A 12,147-nucleotide genomic window follows, 5' to 3' on the forward strand; every position below is an offset into this window, starting at 1 on the left:
ATAGTGACCACAATTCTGTGACTTTCACTTTAGTAATGGAGAGGGATAGGTACGTGCAACAGGGCAAGGTTTACAATTGGGGGAAGGGTAAATACGATGTTGTCAGACAAGAATTGAAGTGCATAAGTTGGGAACATAGGCTGGCAGGGAAGGACACAAGTGAAATGTGGAACTTGTTCAAGGAACAGGTGCTACGTGTCCTTGATATGTATGTCCCTGTCAGGCAGGGAAGAGATGGTCGAGTGAGGGAACCATGGTTGACAAGAGAGGTTGAATGTCTTGTTAAAAGGAAAAAGGTGACTTATGTAAGGCTGAGGAAACAAGGTTCAGACAGGGCATTGGAGGGATACAAGATAGCCAGGAGGGAACTGAAGAAAGGGATTAGGAGAGCTAAGAGAGGGCATGAACAATCTTTGGCGGGTGGGATCAAGGAAAACCCCAAGGCCTTTTACACATATGTGAGAAATATGAGAATGACTAGAGCGAGGGTAGGTCCGATCAAGGACAGTAGCGGGAGATTGTGTATTGAGTCTGAAGAGATAGGAGAGGTCTTGAATGAGTATTTTTCTTCTGTATTTACAAATGAGAGGGGCGATATTGTTGGAGAGGACAGTGTGAAACAGATTGGTAAGCTCGAGGAAATACTTGTCAGGAAGGAAGATGTGTTGGGCATTTTGAAAAACTTGAGGATAGACAAGTCCCCCGGGCCTGACGGGATATATCCAAGGATTCTATGGGAAGCAAGAGATGAAATTGCAGAGCCGTTGGCAATGATCTTTTCGTCCTCACTGTCAACAGGGGTGGTACCAGGGGATTGGAGAGTGGCGAATGTCGTGCCCCTGTTCAAAAAAGGAACTAGGGATAACCCTGGGAATTACAGGCCAGTTAGTCTTACTTCGGTGGTAGGCAAAGTAATGGAAAGGGTACTGAAGGATAGGATTTCTGAGCATCTGGAAAGACACTGCTTGATTAGGGATAGTCAGCACGGATTTGTGAGGGGTAGGTCTTGCCTTACAAATCTTATTGAATTCTTTGAGGAGGTGACCAAGCATGTGGATGAAGGTAAAGCAGTGGATGTAGTGTACATGGATTTTAGTAAGGCATTTGATAAAGTTCCCCATGGTAGGCTTGTGCAGAAAGTAAGGAGGCATGGGATAGTGGGAAATTTGGCCAGTTGGATAACGAACTGGCTAACCGATAGAAGTCAGAGAGTGGTGGTGGATGGCAAATATTCAGCCTGGATCCCAGTTACCAGTGGCGTACCGCAGGGATCAGTTCTGGGTCCTCTGCTGTTTGTGATTTTCATTAATGACTTGGATGAGGGAGTTGAAGGGTGGGTCAGTAAATTTGCAGACGATACGAAGATTGGTGGAGTTGTGGATAGTAAGGAGGGCTGTTGTCGGCTGCAAAGAGACATAGATAGGATGCAGAGCTGGGCTGAGAAGTGGCAGATGGAGTTTAACCCTGAAAAGTGTGAGGTTGTCCATTTTGGAAGGACAAATATGAATGCGGAATATAGGGTTAACGGTAGAGTTCTTGGCAATGTGGAGGAGCAGAGAGATCTTGGGGTCTATGTTCATACATCTTTGAAAGTTGCCACTCAAGTGGATAGAGCTGTGAAGAAGGCCTATGGTGTGCTCGCGTTCATTAACAGAGGGATTGAATTTAAGAGCCGTGAGGTGATGATGCAGCTGTACAAAACTTTGGTAAGGCCACATTTGGAGTACTGTGTACAGTTCTGGTCGCCTCATTTTAGGAAGGATGTGGAAGCTCTGAAAAAGGTGCAAAGAAGATTTACCAGGATGTTGCCTGGAATGGAGAGTAGGTCTTACGAGGAAAGGTTGAGGGTGCTAGGCCTTTTCTCATTAGAGCGGAGAAGGATGAGGGGCGACTTGATAGAGGTTTATAAGATGATCAGGGGAATAGATAGAGTAGACAGTCAGAGACTTTTTCCCCGGGTGGAACACACCATTACAAGGGGACATAAATTTAAGGTGAAAGGTGGAAGATATAGGAGGGATATCAGAGGTAGGTTCTTTACCCAGAGAGTAGTGGGGGCATGGAATGCACTGCCTGCGGAAGTAGTTGAGTCGGAAACATTAGGGACCTTCAAGCAGTTATTGGATAGGTACATGGATGACGGTAAAATGATATAGTGTAGATTTATTTGTTCTTAAGGGCAGCACGGTAGCATTGTGGATAGCGCAATTGCTTCACAGCTCCATGGTCCCAGGTTCAATTCCGGCTTGGGTCACTGTCTGTGCGGAGTCTGCACGTCCTCCCCGTGTCTGCGTGGGTTTCCTCCGGGTGCTCCGGTTTCCTCCCACAGTCCAAAGATGTGCGGGTTAGGTGAATTGGCCAATGATAAATTGCCCTTAATGTCCAAATTGCCCTTGGTGTTGGGTGGAGGTGTTGAGTTTGGGTAGGGTGCTCTTTCCAAGAGCCGGTGCAGACTCAAAGGGCCGAATGGCCTCCTTCTGCACTGTAAATTCAATGATAATCTATGATTAATCTAGGACAAAGGTTCGGCACAACATCGTGGGCCGAAGGGCCTGTTCTGTGCTGTATTTTCTATGTTCTATGTTCTATATAGCTCCCAGCTCAAGCTGCTGGTGTGGCCCAGAGCATTGCCAGGTCCGTGGCTGCGCATGCGCACGGCGCCGACCTGCAGCGGCCGCGTGGTGCTTCATGGCGGACTCAGCCCGCGGACCCGGACCGCAAAAATAGTCCCCGCCTTCGGCCTCTCGCGTCATTGGGGATTCTCCGCCCCCTCGACGAATGCAATTTCGACATCGGGAAGTGGAGAATCCTGTCCAGGATCATTGATCCGAAACGTTAACTCAGTTTCTCTCTCACAGAAAATTGGAAGCCTTGCCAGTGAAGTGGAACATTTCAAATCCTATATTGTTGTGGTTATTATGGGATACAGAAGTGTTATGAGAGAGTACCTTTAAGAAATGGGTGTTTATAAATGGGTGTGTATATAAATATCTGTAATGAGAGTACCTTTAAGAAATGGATGTTTATTACTCCAGTGATGTCAGAGAGTGGGTGGAGCTGGGCTGTCTGTCAGCTTTTTACTTTCGTTTAAGGCTGTTTGCTGCAGGGTGTGTTTTAGTTTCGTTTTCAGAGCTGAATAGCTGCAGTCACAGCCAGAAGGTGTATTAGTCTCTCTCTCTGTAATACAAAGACTGTAAATCGATCCTTTCGTGATTTAAAACTAATAACTGCTCTCAGTAGTGACTTTAACCTGATGTGCTTCTGTTAAAGGTTATGTTTTTAAGTCTTTATGGATGTTAAAAGGAAAGCTTAAAGGATTACTTAGTGTTGTATTCTTTGGGGGTTGTATTTGAATTAATGGTTGCTAAGATGTTCACTGTATGTTTTAAAAAGGTTAACTTGAGTTCATAGAATAAACATTGTTTTGCTTTAAAAAATACTTTGCCATTTCTGCTGTACCACACCTGTAGAGTGGGCCGTGTGCTCCCCATACCACAATCTATTAAACGTTGTGGGTCAGGTGAACTCAATGATACACTTTGGGATTCTCTAAACCCTGGCCCATAACAGAAGACTCAGGCCTCCATCGGGGGGTCATTGTTCAGGCAGATTGAACTCACCATGTACACTCAACTCAAAGTTGCAGCAGTCAAACTTATCCTTGTCACTGACTTCACATCGATAACCTCCGGCATCGTTAGTCTTTGCCTGTATGATCTGCATCTCGAAGGTGTAAACCTGTGGAAACCAGGCCAGGGAGGCAGCAATGTTAGTCTCATCTGAAGATACGTCAGCAGATTTAGATTGCCTCAGCCAGGTCTGTTATGAATACACACTGCAACACCCTGCGAGTAGATCCTGGTTCCTCAGAGGTACCCCTCAGAGAAGTCTCCCTTCTGTATCGGTCTCTCTAATACTGACTGTGCCCAACATCAGTTACACATTTAACTCTCACGCTGGCTGTTTCCACAGCCCAGCAGATCTGAGCTGACAGCTCACCCTGTTGTGGGGAGGGGTGACTGTTCACTACTGACCGAGGGGGTAGGGTGACTGTTCACTATTGGCCATGGAGGAGGAATGATTGTTCACTGTTGGCCGTGGGAGATGGTGACTGTTCACTATTAGTCGTGGAGGATAGGTGACTGTTCAATATTGACCGCGGGGGTTGTGAATGCTCACTATTGGCCACGGGGCATTGGTGACTGTTCATTATTGGCCGTGGGGATTGGTGACTGTTCACTCTTGACCATGGGAGGCGTGATTGTTCACTATTGCCCATGGGGATTGGATACTGCTCACTATTGCCCACGGGGATTGGTGACTCTTCACTATTGGCTGTGGGGCATGGTAACTGTTGACAATTGGCCATGGGCTTTGGTAACTGTTCATTATTGACCATGGGGATTGGTGACTCTTCACTATTGGCTGTGGGGCATGGTAACTGTTGACAATTGGCCATGGTGATTGGATACTGCTCACTATTGCCCATGGGGATTGGTGACTATTCACTATTGTCTGTGGGGATGTTGACTGTTCACTATTGGCGATGGAGGAGGGGTGACTGATCACTATTGGCCAGGGGAGGGTGACTGTACACGATTGGTTACCTTGGTGTTCCGATCATATGTCTCCCTCAGCTGCAGGTGTGCCCCGGTTTTACTGGCCAGGTCCATCCATTTGCCTTTGAACCATCGGATGTTGGGTTTCCTCAGGATGTTAGTGCCTTGAACTTGGCTCGTAAAGCTGATGTCAGACCCTATTAAACCATAATAATACACAACCAATTAGAGACAGACAGTCAGAGACAGCTAGTCAGGGAGAGCAAACATTCAGGGGGTTCATGTGGAGGGCAAATAGTGAGGTGGGTATGTGAGGGGGAGTGGTCAGTGAAAACGGTGGTCTGCGAGGGGCTCTCAGTGAACGGGGGATCAACGTGAGGGGGGGGTCAACGTGAGGGGGGGTCAACGTGAGGGGGGGTCAATGTGAGGGGGGGTCAACGTGAGGGGGGTTCAACGTGAGGGGGGGTCAATGTGAGGGGGGGTCAACGTGAGGGGGGGGTCAACATGAGGGGGGTCAACGTGAGGGGGGTCAACGTGAGGGGGGGTCAATGTGAGGGGGGGTCAACGTGAGGGGGGGTCAACGTGAGGGGGGTCAACGTGAGGGGGGTCAACGTGAGGGGGTCAACGTGAGGGGGTCAACGTGAGGGGGTCAACGTGAGGGGGGTCAACGTGAGGGGGGTCAACCTGAGGGGGGTCAACGTGAGGGGGGACAACGCGAGGGGGGGTCAACGCGAGGGGGGTCAACGCGAGGGGGATCAACGCGAGGGGGATCAACGCGAGGGGGATCAACGCGTGGGGGAGTCAACGTGAGGGGGATCAACGCGAGGGGGAGTCAACGCGAGGGGGGTCAACGCGAGGGGGATCAACGCGAGGGGGATCAACGCGAGGGGGGTCAACGCGAGGGGGACCAACGCGAGGGGGATCAACGCGAGGGGGTCAACGTAGGGGGGTCAACGTAGGGGGGGTCAACGTGAGGGGGTCAACATGAGGGGGGTCAACATGAGGGGGGTCAATGTGAGGGGGGTCAACGTGAGGGGGGTCAATGTGAGGGGGGATCAACGCGAGGGGGATCAACGTGAGGGGGAGCAACGCGAGGGGGATCAACGCGAGGGGGACGTCAACGTGAGGGGACGTCAACGTGAGGGGGCGTCAATGTGAGGGGGCGTCAACGTGAGGGGACGTCAACGTGAGGGGGCGTCAACGTGAGGGGGCGTCAACGTGAGGGGGCGTCAACGTGACGGGGCGTCAACGTGAGGGGGCGTCAACGTGAGGGGGCGTCAACGTGAGGGGGCGTCAACGTGAGGGGGCGTCAATGTGAGGGGGCGTCAACATGAGGGGGCGTCAACGTGAGGGGGCGTCAACGTGAGGGGGCGTCAATGTGAGGGGTCGTCAACGTGAGGGGGCGTCAACATGAGGGGGCGTCAACGTGAAGGGTTGTGATGACTTGAGGAGTTGTGATCACTTGAGGGGTCGGTCCCTGTGAGGGAGGTTTCAGTCAAGGGGTTCAACTGTGAGGGGTTAGGGTCTCTGTGCAGAGGGTGTTTGAGAGGGGGGTCTCCGAGACGGGGTGGCTCTGTTCCGGGGGAGTCTCTGTTCCGGGGGAGTCTCTGTTCCGGGGGAGTCTCTGTGCAGGGGGAAGTCTCTGTGCAGGGGGAAGTCTCTCTGCAGGGGGAAGTCTCTCTGCAGGGGGATGTCTCAGTGCAGGGGGAAGTCTCTGTGCAGGGGGAAGTCTCTGTGCAGGGGGAAGTCTCTGTGCAGGGGGAAGTCTCTGTGCAGGGGGAAGGGTCTGCGAGGGGGGTCTGCGAGCGGAGTCTGCGAGGGGGCTCTCTCTGTGATGGGGGTGCCTGAGAGGGGGGTCTGCGAGAGGGGATCTCCCTGTGATGGGGGGGGTCTGCGAGGGGGGGGTCTGCGAGGGGGGGTCTGCGAGGGGGGGTCGGCGAGGGGGGGTCTGCGAGGGGGGTCTGTGAGGGGGGTCTGCGAGGGGGGGTCTGCGAGGGGGGGTCTGCGAGGGGGGGGTCTGCGAGGGGGGTCTGCGAGGGGGGGGTCTGCGAGGGGGGGTCTGCGAGGGGGGGTCTGCGAGGGGGGTCTGCGAGGGGGGGTCTACGAGGGTGGTCTGCGAGGGGGGTCTGCGAGGGGGGGTCTGCGAGGGGGGGTCTGCGAGGGGTGGGGTCTGCGAGGGGTGGGGTCTGCGAGGGGGTGGTGTCTGCGAGGGGGTGGGGTCTGCGAGGGGGGTCTGCGAGGGGGGTCTACGAGGGGAGGTCTATGAGGGGGGGTCTGCGAGGGGGGGGTCTGCGAGGGGGGGTCTGTGAGGGGGGGGTCTGCGAAGGGGGGTCTGCGAGGGGGTGTCTGCGAGGGGGTGTCTGCGAGGGGGGTCTGCGAGGGGGGGGTCTGCGAGGGGGGTCTGCGAGGGGGGGTCTGCAAGGGGGGGTCTGTGAGGGGGGGGTCTGCGAGGGGGTGGTCTGCGAGGGGGGGTCAGCGAGGGGGGGTTTGCGAGGGGGGGTCTGCGAGGGGGGTCTGCGAGGGGGGGTCTGTGAGGGGGGGTCTGCGAGGGGGGTGGTCTGCGAGGGGGGGTCAGCGAGGGGGGGTTTGCGAGGGGGGGTCTGCGAGGGGGGTCTGCGAGGGGGGTCTGCGAGGGGGGGTCTGCGAGGGGGTTCTGCGAGGGGGGTCTGCGAGGGGGCGGTCTGCGAGGGGGCGGTCTGCGAGGGGGCGGTCTGCGAGGGGGCGGTCTGCGAGGGGGGTCTGCGAGGGGGGGGTCTGCCAGGGGGGTCTGCGAGGGGGGTCTGCGAGGGGGGTCTGCGAGGGGGGGGTCTGCGAGGGGGGTCTGCGAGGGGGGGTCTGCGAGGGGGGTCTGCGAGGGGGGTCTGCGAGGGGGGTCTGCGAGGGGGGTCTGCGAGGGGGGGGTCTGCGAGGGGGGGTCTGCGAAGGGGGGTCTGCGAGGGGGTGTCTGCGAGGGGGTGTCTGCGAGGGGGGTCTGCGAGGGGGGGGTCTGCGAGGGGGGTCTGCGAGGGGGGGTCTGCAAGGGGGGGTCTGTGAGGGGGGGTCTGCGAGGGGGGTGGTCTGCGAGGGGGGGTCAGCGAGGGGGGGTTTGCGAGGGGGGGTCTGCGAGGGGGGTCTGCGAGGGGGGGTCTGCGAGGGGGGGTCTGCGAGGGGGTTCTGCGAGGGGGGTCTGCGAGGGGGCGGTCTGCGAGGGGGCGGTCTGCGAGGGGGCGGTCTGCGAGGGGGGTCTGCGAGGGGGGGGTCTGCCAGGGGGGTCTGCGAGGGGGGTCTGCGAGGGGGGGTCTGCGAGGGGGGTCTGCGAGGGGGGGGTCTGCGAGGGGGGTCTGCGAGGGGGGTCTGCGAGGGGGGTCTGTGAGGGGGGTCTGCGAGGGGGGTCTGCGAGGGGGGTCTGTGAGGGGGCGGTCTGCGAGGGAGGGTCTGCGAGGGGGGGTCTGCGAGGGGGGGTCTGCGAGGGGGGGTCTGCGAGGGGGGGTCTGCGAGGGGGGGTCTGCGAGGGGGGTCTGCAAGGGGGGGTCTGCGAGGGGGGGTCTGCGAGGGGGGTCTGCGAGGGGGGGGTCTGCGAGGGGGGGTCTGCGAGGGGGGGTCTGCGAGGGGGGGTCTGCGAGGGGGGGTCTGCGAGGGGGGTCTGCGAGGGGGGTGTGCGAGGGGGGTCTGCGAGGGGGGTCTGCGAGGGGGGTCTGCGAGGGGAGTCTGTGAGGGGGGTCTGCGAGGGAGGACTGCGAGGGGGCTCTCTCTGTGATGGGGGTCCCTGAGAGGGGTGTCTGCGAGGGGGGGGTCTCCCTGTGATGGGTGGGCTCTGCGAGGGGGGGGGTCTGCGAGGGGGGGGTCTGCGAGGGGGGGTCTGCGAGGGGGGGTCTGCGAGGGGGGGGGTTGCGAGGGAGGGGTCTGCGCGTGGGGGGTCTGCGAGGGGGGGTCTGCGAGGGGGGGTCTGCGAGGGGGGGTCTGCGAGGGGGGGTCTGCAAGGGGGGGTCTGCTAGGGGGGGTCTGCGAGGGGGGGTCTGCGAGGGGGGGTCTGCGAGGGGGGGCCTGCGAGGGGGGTCTGCGAGGGGGGTCTGCGAGGGGGGTCTGCGAGGGGGGGTCTGCGAGGGGGGTCTGCGAGGGGGGGTCTGCGAGGGGGGGGTCTGCGAGGGGGGTCTGCGAGGGGGGGTCTGCGATTGGGGGTCTGCGAGGGGGGTCTGCGAGGGGGGGTCTGCGATGGGGATCTCTCTCTGTGATGGGGGTCTCTGAGAGGGAGTCTGCGAGGGAGGGTCTCCCTGTGATGGGGATCTGCGAAGGAGTCTGCGAGGGGGGGTCTGCAAGGCAGGTCTGTGAGGGGGGTCTGCGAGCTGGGTCTGCGAGGGGGATCAACGCGAGGGGGAGTCAACGCGAGGGGGGTCAACGTGAGGGGGGTCAACGCGAGGGGGATCAACGCGAGGGGGGTCAACGCGAGGGGCATCAACGCGAGGGGGATCAACGTGAGGGGGATCAACGCGAGGGGGACGTCAACGTGAGGGGGCGTCAACGTGAGGGGGCGTCAACGTGAGGGGGCGTCAACGTGAGGGGGCGTCAACGTGAGGGGGCGTCAACATGAGGGGTCGTCAACGTGAGGGGGCGTCAACGTGAGGGGGCGTCAACGTGAGGGGGCGTCAACGTGAGGGGGCGTCAACGTGAGGGGGCGTCAACGTGAAGGGTTGTGATGACTTGAGGAGTTGTGATCACTTGAGGGGTCGGTCCCTGTGAGGGAGGTTTCAGTCAAGGGGTTCAACTGTGATGGGTTAGGGTCTCTGTGCAGAGGGTGTTCGAGAGGGGGGTCTCCGAGACGGGGTGGCTCTGTTCCGGGGGAGTCTCTGTTCCGGGGGAGGCTCTGTTCCGGGGGAGTCTCTGTTCCGGGGGAGTCTCTGTTCCGGGGGAGTCTCTGTTCCGGGGGAGTCTCTGTGCAGGGGGAGTCTCTGTGCAGGGGGAGTCTCTGTGCAGGGGGAAGTCTCTGTGCAGGGGTAAGTCTATGTAAGGGGGAAGTCTATGTCAGGGGGGAGGGTCTGCGAGGGGGGTCTGCGAGCGGAGTCTGCGAGGGGGCTCTCTCTGTGATGGGAGTCCCTGAGAGGGGGGTTTGCGAGGGGGGGGGTCTCCCTGTGATGGGGGGGGTCTGCGAGGGGGGGTCTGCGAGGGGGGGTCTGCGAGGGAGGGTCTGCGAGGGGGGTCTGCGAGGGGGGGTCTGCGAGGGGGGGTCTGCGAGGGGGGGGTCTGCGAGGGTGGGGGTCTGCGAGGGGGGTCTGCGAGGGGGGGTCTGCGAGGGGGGTCTGCGAGGGGTTGTCTGCGAGGCGGGGGCTGCGAGGGGGGTCTGCGAGGGGGGGTCTGCGAGGGGGGTTCTGCGAGGGGGGTCTGCGAGGGGGGGGTCTGCGAGGGGGGTCTGCGATGGGGGGGTCTGCGAGGGGGGGTCTGTGAGGGGGCGTCTGCGAGGGGGGGTCTGCGAGGGGGGGTCTGCGAGGGGGGGTCTGCGAGGGGGGTCTGCGAGGGGGGGTCTGCGAGGGGGTTCTGCGAGGGGGGTCTGCGAGGGGGGTCTGCGAGGGGGTCTGCGAGGGGGGTCTGCGAGGGGGGGGGTCTGTGAGGGGCGTCTGCGAGGGGGCTCTCTCTGTGATGGGGGTCCCTGAGAGGGGGGTCTGCGAGGGGGGGTCTCCCTGTGATGGGGGGGGTCTGCGAGGGGGGGTCTGCGAGGGGGGTCTGTGAGGGGGTGTCTGCAAGGCAGGTCTGTGAGGGGGTGTCTGCAAGGCAGGTCTGCGAGGTGGGTCTGCGAGTTGGGTCTGCGAGAGGGGTCTGCGAGGGGGGTCTGCGAGGGGGGTCTGCGAGGTGGGTCTATGAGGGGGGTCTGCGAGGGGGTCTCTCTCTGTGATGGGGAGTCTCTGAGAGTGGGGTCGGCGAGTGGGGGCGGGGGTTCAATACCTCTCCCTTGTACCACAGCAGTTCCTTACCGACCATCACTGTTCCAGACTGAGGTTTCTCCAGGAAGAGACCAGCAGCATCCTGTTGAGCTGTTCCTTCACTCCCGCTCTTTAACACAGTTCCCTTCTGGCTGGGAGACGGAACCTTCTCTTTGCTGGAAGTTTCCAGAGCCTCCTCAGAAGTGCTCCGGACTTCTGGAACCTTCTCTCCAATGGGGGCTCCAGGTGCTGCCTCTCCATTGGTTGCTCCCAGAAAATTCTCTGTGCTGGCGTCTGTGGATTTGAACAGAAAATGTTTTGTTGTCACATTGCAAATCTGGCTCCTGCCACTCTGCTTCATACACAGGAGGGACTGAGAGACAGCGGCAATCTGCCTCTCTTCACAATCACTCACACCTCCATCCCCATGCTACACATCATGCTCTGGGTGTGTGTAAATGAGTAAGTGTGTGAGAGAGAGAGGGACAAAGAGAGAGAGGATTTGGCGGATACTCCGTTGGCTGAAACCGGAATCGGGAAAGGCGATTGGGCGGAGAATCGGTTCCGATGCTGAAATCGCGCAGGTGCTGACTGACCCCAAATCGGGATTCTCCGTCACTGTGGAAGGGAAATTTCCCTTCCAGTCACCTTGACAGCGGCGTAAATGCATTCCGGCTGCACGTACAGTAAACACCCGTTTGCATATCATTAGCGGGCCCGTCCCGGTATTCTGCGGGACTCCTCGATTCTCCGCCTCTGATGGGCCGAGTTCCCGATGGCACGATTCACTGGTGCGTTTAAAAACCGTGAAACCAGCGTTGTGCCTGATGAGGGAGAGAGGAGGTAGGACACAGAGAGGTGCGACTGTGAGCTGCTGGCCCCGACACTGGCCGTGCTGGCTGGTAGGTGGGGAGGCCTTGCCAGGGTCGGGGGAGGGGGGGGGGCGTGACCAGGGGAATAGCTGTGGGCCCGGGGTGATGCCCTATGGGACTGGGGCAGTGCCCAGGCTGTTTCCGCGGCTTGCAAGGCAGCCATCTTGCTGACCATCCACCGTGGCCCTTGGTTCTGCAGAGTGACACCTGCTATCTGGATGCCCCCACCCTCCCACACCTCCCTCCACCATATACCCTCCCACCTGTCCGCCACCCGCCGGCAGGCCCTGCAGTGTATCACAATCAAGGGCATCGCCAACTCCTGGCAGCAGGAATGGGTGCCAGGGCCAGGGCAGAGTGCCGGGCAGAGATGGGGCCAGGGGTGCGGAGATGGGGGGGGGGGGGGGGGGGAAATGTGGGGGCAGAGCCCACAGTGCCAACTGGGGCCACCATGTAGCCCATTGGACTCAGGGTACACACCATTTCTAACATGTCAGCCTTTCACCCCCCTGCAGACAATGGATATTGGAACACAACCAGCAATGGTGGCCTTCCTGCTGGTCGCTGCAGCCCTGGGGAATGCCCTGCAGCTGTACGAGGCTGCCGCCCAGGATGGAGAGCCGGCCACCCAACAGGCCGAGGAGGAGGAGGTGCCAAGGAGGAGCTGCATGAGGCTTCGTGTGTACCCGCACCGCCTGTCATTCGAAGGCCTGCTGGACCGGGCTTGCCATCGAAGACTCCGGCTGAGCAGAGACACACTGCAACATATCTGCCAGCTCATGGCGCACCTGGCACCGCGGGGGACTGGGGGAGGACACCCGCTCC

At 59.5% G+C, this 12,147-nt stretch overlaps 1 protein-coding gene across 1 annotated transcript in view; it reads right to left on the bottom strand.

Annotated features, from left to right (window-relative positions):
• LOC140430933 (myosin-binding protein C, cardiac-type-like) overlaps positions 1-12,147 on the bottom strand; it is a 249,902-nt gene that overhangs the window by 191,313 nt on the left and 46,442 nt on the right. Inside the window, exons 4-6 of the mRNA XM_072518761.1 lie at positions 10,502-10,744; positions 4,608-4,756; positions 3,621-3,738 (exon numbers count right to left, since the gene is read on the bottom strand). Of these exons, the coding sequence (XP_072374862.1) occupies positions 3,621-3,738; positions 4,608-4,756; positions 10,502-10,744 (510 nt within the window). The remainder of the gene's footprint in view (positions 1-3,620; positions 3,739-4,607; positions 4,757-10,501; positions 10,745-12,147) is intronic.

Source organism: Scyliorhinus torazame, chromosome 10, assembly GCF_047496885.1.
Source record: "Scyliorhinus torazame isolate Kashiwa2021f chromosome 10, sScyTor2.1, whole genome shotgun sequence".
Taxonomy (NCBI): domain Eukaryota; kingdom Metazoa; phylum Chordata; class Chondrichthyes; order Carcharhiniformes; family Scyliorhinidae; genus Scyliorhinus; species Scyliorhinus torazame.